Consider the following 9,658-nt stretch of genomic DNA (forward strand, 5'->3'; position numbering starts at 1 on the left):
CCATTTCTTCCCATACCAATATATAGCAACCCATTTCTTCCCATACCAATATATAGCAACCCATTTCTCCCCATACCAATATATAGCAACCCATTTCTTCCCATACCAATATATAGCAACCCATTTCTTCCCATACCAATATATAGCAACCCATTTCTCCCCATACCAATATATAGCAACCCATTTCTTCCAATACTAATATATAAGAACTCATTTCTCCCCATACAAATATATAGCAACCCATTTCTTCCCATACCAATATATAGCAACCCATTTCTTCCCATACCAATATATAGCAACCCATTTCTCCCCATACCAATATATAGCAACCCATTTCTCCCCATACCAATATATAGCAACCCATTTCTTCCCATACCACTCTGACCCTTGGTACAAAAGTAAATCATTCCATACAGTCTATCCTTTGGTACATAATGAACAGTGCATATATCCACTGAGCGACATGGGAGATGTACTCAACAACCACTTAGGGGTAATCTCCTTCTTACTAGTGGCTGCCAGTAACAGATTTAACACGTATTTATTAACAAGTATGTTTCCTTTTGTCAAGGCATCAGGAAGATGACCTGTGTATCGTATTATAGGACGGTGACATGTGTACTACATCAATGGCCGCAATGTCCAGTCAGATAACTGATTAACCCCGAGTTGTCTCATATTTACCTAAATTGGTATATGAAAAGCTCTGAAATTAAAGACTTCATAACCCTTCAAACAAACAGTTACACATTTCTCAATGTTGTGGACATTTTTCCCATGTAGGTCCTGGTCCTACACTTGTGTTTTTCTCAAAGCTGGTGGCTTTGCTTTATGTTATTGAACTGTGGGTAGAAGAATGGATGAATGGCTAGTTAGTAAATCAATCACTAAGCTCCTCACTGCAGACCCATTTTGTGAGCCGTTAATTGGGGGGTAGGACCATTAAGTCAAGAAGCTTGTTCAGTCAGACTCCAGCAAGGTAGACTTTCTTGCCAAATGATTAAGATGTATTTTCTCCTGGTCATTGAATATACTAGCACCTCTTTAGAACACATTATTGGGTGACTTTCAAAAGGGCACTTGAATTAAGCTAAAGCCATCAGAGGTGCCCAATCTGCCAGGGCACAGAGGCCATCTGCCAGGGCACAGAGGCCATCTGCCAGGGCACAGAGGCCATCTGCCAGGGCACAGAGGCCATCTGCCAGGGCACAGAGGCCATCTGCCAGGGCACAGAGGCCATTAAGCAAAAAAGCCAATTAAATTGATTTGAAAACCGAAAAACACTATGTGTAAAGAAAAACACTAGAAAAACATAATTATGTAATTATATATATATAATTATATATATATATAATTATGTTTTTCTTTACACATATATATATATATATATATATATGTATATATATATATATATATAAAATATGTACGCACAAAACAATTTAGGCAAGAGGGATCTTGAGCTAGACTGGGTACCAGTCTCTTTAGCTAATCCTCTGCCTCTACTCCATGTCATGTGCCAAAGTGACGGGCCTTTCTTCCATCTTCAAATATGAACATTCTATCATGAATGAGCTCAAGGAGAACAGTGGATTTGATCTTGATTCAATCACCCTCACAGCTATCCTCCAATCACAACGATTATGTAAATATTGGAACTGTCACTTTTTTTTTCTCTCCACAGACCACATTGGTGTCCTGTTGCTAAGCAGCCATTATTTTGTTTCTCCAGATGAAACCAGTCTGTCAAATGTTCCTACCTCACGTCTAAATTCTCAAACAAAATAAATACTGCAATTTCAACCACAAAACTTATTTGCTTAGATTTTCAAATCAAATCAAATATTTTTGGTAACATACACATATTTAGCAGATGATCCAACAGTGCAGTAGTATCTAACAATTCACAACAATACTCAAATCTAAAAGAAAAATCGTCAAATTAAGTAATATATAAATATTATTGTTATTTTCAACAACCAATGAGCAGCTCCGCAGTTTATCCAGCCCATATTAAACGTTGAGATTGTCAAAAGGCCAGACTCTTTGCCAATGACAAGGAGTGGAATGTTAGTTAAAGAGACTGACACTCAGACTAATCTTGAATCAGGAGGGGATTGAATGTTTCTGCTGTATACAAGAAGCTTGATCTTGACGTCTAGCCACTTAGCTAGCAAGTTAGCAAACCGCATGCATATATATGGAGCCCTGAGCCCTGAGCTGGATCTCATTTATTTTACACATCTACTCACCCAACATACTGCAAGCCCTCTACTCTCTTACCCAAGGATCAATCTCCCCATCGCCTCCAGCTAGTCAGTCTAACTGAAACCACCCGTAAGGCTAAACAACCTCAGAAACCTCCTCTGTAAAATATAGGTGAGGGCTTCCCACAACACACACCAGTTACCAATACAAAACACTTATCCCTCAAGAGAACCTCCCAGGAAACATCTGCCATGTTCGACCTTGCAAAATACATGACACGTTGTGACCTTATGATAGCCAGCCTCACAAGATTTTACGACAAGCCAGAGACAAGCCAGAGACCAGCCAGAGACCAGTCAGAGACAAGCCAGAGACAAGCCAGAGACCAGTCAGAGACAAGCCAGAGACAAGCCAGAGACAAGCCAGAGACCAGTCAGAGACAAGCCAGAGACCAGCCAGAGACCAGCCAGAGACAAGCCAGAGACAAGCCAGAGACCAGCCAGAGACAAGCCAGAGACAAGCCAGAGACAAGCCAGAGACCAGCCAGAGACAAGCCAGAGACAAGCCAGAGACAAGCCAGAGACAAGCCAGAGACACGCCAGAGACAAGCCAGAGACAAGCCAGAGACAAGCCAGAGACAAGCCAGAGAACTATTGGGTTTGGAAGTCTACCTCCTGCAACGCCAGTGAAGGACGAGATCTGAAACTCAGTGAAGAGCTCGACCTGCTGTCTAAGTGGTTTGACCCCGAGTCTTCAGAACATGCCAAAAGAATAAGGTTAGTACCCAGTGCTACGGCGCCCCAGAGGGGATCGAGGCAGCGCTCTTCTTCAAAATCGACAACTTCCAGAGGATTTCAAGCACAGAAAATCAGAGACTTCGAGAGCTTGGAGACCTGATGTTAGAGGTGAAAGCCGCCAAAGCATGGGGAATACTTAACTGGTCTTCCTACCTCGACACTGCGGGATCAATCCCATCGCTGAAAGGCTCCCCATCAGCCTCCAAAAGAAAATGATATCACAAGGATCAAGCTACAAGCAAAGGCATTCTATTGCCTTTCCACCCTTTTCATTGTCATGTTCACTCATCCGTAATGAAGCAAGGATACGCAACGACCCCAGCTTTGCCCTCTCAACATTTAATACGCCTTCGCCAAGATACAGAAACATGAAGGCCTTTGGGCTCCCGAGTGGCGCAGTGGTCTAAGGCACTGCATCTCAGTGCTGGAGGTGTCACTACAGAGATCCAGGTTTGAATCCAGGCTGAATCAAAAACCGGCTGTGAGTGGGAGTCCCATAGGGCGGCGCATAATTGACCCTGCGTCGTCCGGGTTTGGCTGGTGTAGGCTGTCCTTGTAAATAATAATTTGTTCTTAACTGACTTGCCTAGTTGACTAAAAATTACTTCATTTTTTATCTCAGTACACCAGACAAGAGGTAGTTGGGGATGTGGACAGTAGTGCTGAGCGATTAACCAAAATGTTGGTTATTTACTTTTAATCAAGTAATTGACTGATATCGGTCATTTGAATTCCATTTCATTCTGGGTTTTTTTCTCCTTTGAGTTCAATGAGCACATTGGTCAGTTTCTCTAGAGCTAAATCAGATCCAGCCTGAACTGTGCGATGTTGTAGGGAGTTTTAGGTTCCAACAGGCCAATATTTTACATAGTTTAGTGCAATAAAACTCTGTAATTAACTACAATGACCATAATCAATTGCGCATCTACCTGTCCGGTTTGTGTTTATTTTACACCTGGAAGAGACAGAAGAATGCGTGACCACGGAGGGTATCAGGTATCTCTACCTGATAACACACGATCTTAAGTGACTAATAGTTGGTATTCATAGAAGTATTGCCTCGTTTACTTTGAAAAACTACAAAATAGTGATTTTGTCAGACAGCATAGGCAACAGCACTATAGAGATGAGATGATGACTTGGAATGAAATAATTAAGTCATCAAATAAAACTAATTGAATATACACAACAACTGATGTATTGTATTAAAGTAAAATAATGTGAATAAATTATAGTTAATAAGTGATCATCAGTAATGGGCAGTCACTAACATCATGGGACTTTAATTCATCGTTTGATTCAGTGTCGTTACAGCATTCAACCCAAATAATCAAAACCAAAAATTGAAAACCGTGATAGTTAAAAAAAAATGTTTTAACCGAAACGACCGAAACGACCTCAAAAAAAGCAGTATTCGCTCACAGTGTCCCATCCACAAACGCCCCCCTCACAGTGTCCCATTCTCAAACGCCCCCCTCACAGTGTCCCATCCTCAAACGCCCCCCTTACAGTGTCCCATCCACAAACGCACCCCTCTCAGTGTCCCATCCTCAAACGCCCCCAAACGCCCCCTCACAGTGTCCCATCCTCAAACGCCCCCCTCACAGTGTCCCATCCACAAACGCACCCCTCACAGTGTCCCATCCTCAAACGCCCCCCTCACAGTGTCCCATCCTCAAACGCCCCCCTCACAGTGTCCCTATCCAGTCAAACGCCCCCTTACAGTGTCCCATCCTCAAACGCCCCCCTTACAGTGTCCCATCCTCAAACGCCCCCTTACAGTGTCCCATCCTCAAACGCCCCCTTCACAGTGTCCCATCCACAAACGCCCCCCTCACAGTGTCCCATCCTCAAACGCCCCCCTCACAGTGTCCCATCCTCAAACGCCCCCCTCACAGTGTCCCATCCTCAAACGCCCCCCTTACAGTGTCCCATCCTCAAACGCCCCCCTCACAGTGTCCCATCCTCAAACGCCCCTTCACAGTGTCCCATCCACAAACGCCCCCCTCACAGTGTCCCATCCACAAACGCCCATCCACACAGTGTTCCATTCTCAAACGCCCCCCTCACAGTGTCCCATCCTCAAACGCCCCCTTCAAGGTGTCCCATCCTAAAACGCCCCCTCACAGTGTCCCATCCTCAAACGCCCCCTTCACAGTGTCCCATCCACAAACGCCCCCCTCACAGTGTCCCATCCACAAACGCCCCGCTCTCAGTGTCCCATCCTCAAACGCCCCCTCACAGTGTCCCATCCTCAAACGCCCCCCTCACAGTGTCCCATCCTCAAACGCCCCCCTCTCAAGGTGAACAGGGTTAAAGCAGAGGCTTCTGGAGGATCATAAATATTTTCTCAATTAAAATTACATATGATTAAGATGCTGCGCCTCCACATGCCATCAAGCCAAGAGCTGTCATGTCCTCATCCACTGTGCAGAGTGTAACAGTAACCAACATGAGCTGTCATGGCCTCATCCACTGTGCAGTGTAACAGTAACCAACATGAGCTGTCATGGCCTCATCCACTGTGCAGTGTAACAGTAACCAACATGAGCTGTCATGGCCTCATCCACTGTGCAGTGTAACAGTAACCAACATGAGCTGTCATGGCCTCATCCACTGTGCAGAGTGTAACAGTAACCAACATGAGCTGTCATGGCCTCATCCACTGTGCAGTGTAACAGTAACCAACATGAGCTGTCATGGCCTCATCCACCGACCAGCACAAAAACATCCTGTGGCGGACTGCAATAGCATCGAATAGCCCCCGTGATATGCAACTGTTCAGGGAAGTCAGGAACCAATACACGCAGTCAGTCAGGAAAGCTAAGGCCAGCTTCTTCAGGCAGAAGTTTGCATCCTGTAGCTCCAACTCCAAAAGTTCTGGGACACTGTGAAGTCCATGGAGAACAAGAGCACCTCCTCCCAGCTGCCCACTGCACTGAGGCTAGGAAACACGGTCTCCACCGATAAATCCATGATTATCGAAAACTTCAATAAGCACTTCTCAACGGCTGGCCATGCCTTCCGCCTGGCTACTCCAACCTCGGCCAACAGCTCCGCCCCCGTAGTTCCTCACCCAAGCCTCTCCAGGTTCTCCTTTACCCAAATCCAGATAGCAGATGTTCTGAAAGAGCTGCAAAACCTTGACCCGTACAAATCAGCTGGGCTTGACAATCTGGACCCGCTATTTCTGAAACTATCTGCCGCCATTGTCGCAACCCCTATTACCAGCCTGTTCAACCTCTCTTTCATATCGTCTGAGATCCCCAAGGATTGGAAAGCTGCCGCAGTCATCCCCCTCTTCAAAGGGGAGACACCCTGGACCCAAACTGCTATAGACCTATATCCATCCTGCCCTGCCTATCTAAGGTCTTCGAAAGCCAAGTCAACAAACAGGTCACTGACCATCTCGAATCCCACCGTACCTTCTCCGCTGTGCAATCTGGTTTCCGAGCCGGTCACGGGTGCACCTCAGCCACACTCAAGGTACTAAATGATATCATAACCGCCATCGATAAAAGACAGTACTGTGCAGCCGTCTTCATCGACCTCGCCAAGGCTTTCGACTCTGTCAATCACCAAATTCTTATCGGCAGACTCAACAGCCTCGGTTTTTCGGATGACTGCCTTGCCTGGTTCACCAATTACTTTGCAGACAGAGTTCAGTGTGTCAAATCGGAGGGCATGCTGTCCGGTCCTCTGGCAGTCTCTATGGGGGTGCCACAGGGTTCAATTCTCGGGCCGACTCTTTTCTCTGTATATATCAATGATGTTGCTCTTGCTGCGGGCGATTCCTGATCCACCTCTACGCAGACGACACCATTCTATATACTTTCGGCCCGTCATTGGACACTGTGCTATCCAACCTCCAAACGAGCTTCAATGCCATACAGCACTCCTTCCGTGGCCTCCAACTGCTCTTAAACGCGAGTAAAACCAAATGCATGCTTTTCAACCGATCGCTGCCTGCACCCGCATGCCCGACTAGCATCACCACCCTGGATGGTTCCAACCTTGAATATGTGGACATCTATAAGTACCTAGGTGTCTGGCTAGACTGCAAACTCTCCTTCCAGACTCACATCAAACATCTCCAATCAAAATCAAATCCAGAGTCGGCTTTCTATTCCGCAACAAAGCCTCCTTCACCCACGCTGCCAAGCTTACCCTAGTAAAACTGACTATCCTACCGATCCTCGACTTCGGCGATGTCATCTACAAAATGGCTTCAACACTCTACTCAGCAAACTGGATGCAGTCTATCACAGTGCCATCCGTTTTGTCACTAAAGCACCTTATACCACCCACCACTGCGACTTGTATGCTCTAGTCGGCTGGCCCTCACTACATATTCGTCGCCAGACCCACTGGCTCCAGGTCATCTACAAGTCCATGCTAGGTAAAGCTCCGCCTTATCTCAGTTCACTGGTCACGATGGCAACACCCATCCGTAGCACGCGCTCCAGCAGGTGTATCTCACTGATCATCCCTAAAGCCAACACCTCATTTGGCCGCCTTTCGTTCCAGTACTCTGCTGCCTGTGACTGGAACGAATTGCAAAAATCGCTGAAGTTGGAGACTTTATCTCCCTCACCAACTTCAAACATCAGCTATCCGAGCAGCTAACCGATCGCTGCAGCTGTACATAGTCTATTGGTAAATAGCTCACCCTTTTTCACCTACCTCATTCCCATACTGTTTTTATACTGTTTTATTTATTTACTTTTCTGCTCTTTTGCACACCAATATCTCTACCTGTACATGCCCATCTGATCATTTATCACTCCAGTGTTAATCTGCAAAATTGTATTATTCGCCTACCTCCTCATGCCTTTTGCACACATTGTATATAGACTGCCCATTTTTTTTCTACTGTGTTATTGAATTGCTAATTGTTTACTCCATGTGTAACTCTGTGTTGTCTGTTCACACTGCTATGCTTTATCTTGGCCAGGTCGCAGTTGCAAATGAGAACTTGTTCTCAACTAGCCTACCTGGTTAAATAAAGGTGAAATAAATAAAAAATAAAAAAATAAAAGTGTAACAGTAACCAACATGAGCTGTCATGGCCTCATCCACTGTGCAGTGTAACAGTAACCAACATGAGGTGGCCTGTCCTCATCCACTGTGCAGTGTAACAGTAACCAAAATGAGCTGTCATGGCCTCATCCACTGTGCAGAGTGTAACAGTAACCAACATGAGCTGTCATAGCTTCATCCACTGTGCAGTGTAACAGTAACCAACATGAGCTGTCATGGCCTCATCCACTGTGCAGAGTGTAACAGTAAACAACATGAGCCCACTCTCCCATAGTCAGACATGAGCCAAAGAACGAATGACTGTCAATGCATTCAGTCAGCAAACCTCCAGAGAAACCTATCCTCCTCAGCCAGCAAACCTCCAGAGAAACCTATCCTCCTCAGCCAGCAAACCGCCAGAGAAACCTATCCTCCTCAGCCAGCAAACCGCCAGAGAAACCTATCCTCCTCAGTCAGCAAACCTCCAGAGAAACCTACCCTCCTCAGCCAGCAAACCTCCAGAGAAACCTACCCTCCTCAGCCAGCAAACCTCCAGAGAAACCTATCCTCCTCAGCCAGCAAACCTCCAGAGAAACCTATCCTCCTCAGCCAGCAAACCGCCAGAGAAACCTATCCTCCTCAGTCAGCAAACCTCCAGAGAAACCTACCCTCCTCAGCCAGCAAACCTCCAGAGAAACCTATCCTCCTCAGCCAGCAAACCTCCAGAGAAACCTACCCTCCTCAGCCAGCAAACCTCCAGAGAAACCTACCCTCCTCAGCCAGCAAACCTCCAGAGAAACCTACCCTCCTCAGTCAGCAAACCTCCAGAGAAACCTACCCTCCTCAGCCAGCAAACCTCCAGAGAAACCTACCCTCCTCAGTCAGCAAACCTCCAGAGAAACCTACCCTCCTCAGCCAGCAAACCTCCAGAGAAACCTACCCTCCTCAGCCAGCAAACCTTCAGAGAAACCAACCCTCCTCAGTCAGCAAACCTCCAGAGAAACCTACCCTCCTCAGCCAGCAAACCTCCAGAGAAACCAATCCTCCTCAGTCAGCAAACCTCCAGAGAAACCAATCCTCCTCAGTCAGCAAACCTCCAGAGAAACCAATCCTCCTCAGTCAGCAAACCTCCAGAGCAACCTAGCCACAGCCAGCAAACCTTCACTGCCAGCAAGCCTTCACAGCCAGCAAGCCTTCACAGCCAGCAAGCCTCCACAGTCAGCAAGCCTCCACAGTCAGCAAGCCTCCACAGTCAGCAAGCCTCCACAGTCAGCAAGCCTTCACACCCCTTAAGCCTTGAGAATCAGGCAGATTCCAGAGTAAACCAGCATCCAGAGTTTTAATTTTTTTTTTTTTTTTTTTAATTTTACCTTTATTTAACCAGGCAAGTCAGTTAAGAACATATTCTCATTTTCAATGACGGCCTGGGAACAGTGGGTTAACTGCCTGTTCAGGGGCAGAACGACAGATTTGTACCTTGTCAGCTCGGGGGTTTGAACTCGCAACCTTCCGGTTACTAGTCCAACGCTCTAACCACTAGGCTACGCTGCCGCCCCAGTGTAAACCAGCTTCCAGAGTAAACCAGTATCCAGAGTAAACCAACTTCCAGAGTAAACCAGTATCCAGAGTAAACCAAC

At 46.4% G+C, this 9,658-nt stretch overlaps 1 protein-coding gene across 1 annotated transcript; it reads left to right on the top strand.

Annotated features, from left to right (window-relative positions):
- The first annotated feature begins 8,348 nt into the window (after positions 1 to 8,348).
- On the top strand, positions 8,349 to 9,314 carry LOC127911354 (eukaryotic translation initiation factor 4 gamma-like). The gene has a single exon (XM_052477652.1). It carries the CDS (start codon positions 8,349 to 8,351, stop codon positions 9,312 to 9,314), a length of 966 nt encoding a protein of 321 aa, XP_052333612.1.
- Positions 9,315 to 9,658: the final 344 nt, after the last annotated feature.

This window comes from Oncorhynchus keta, chromosome 24 (genome assembly GCF_023373465.1).
Source record: "Oncorhynchus keta strain PuntledgeMale-10-30-2019 chromosome 24, Oket_V2, whole genome shotgun sequence".
Classification (NCBI taxonomy): Eukaryota; Metazoa; Chordata; class Actinopteri; order Salmoniformes; family Salmonidae; genus Oncorhynchus; species Oncorhynchus keta.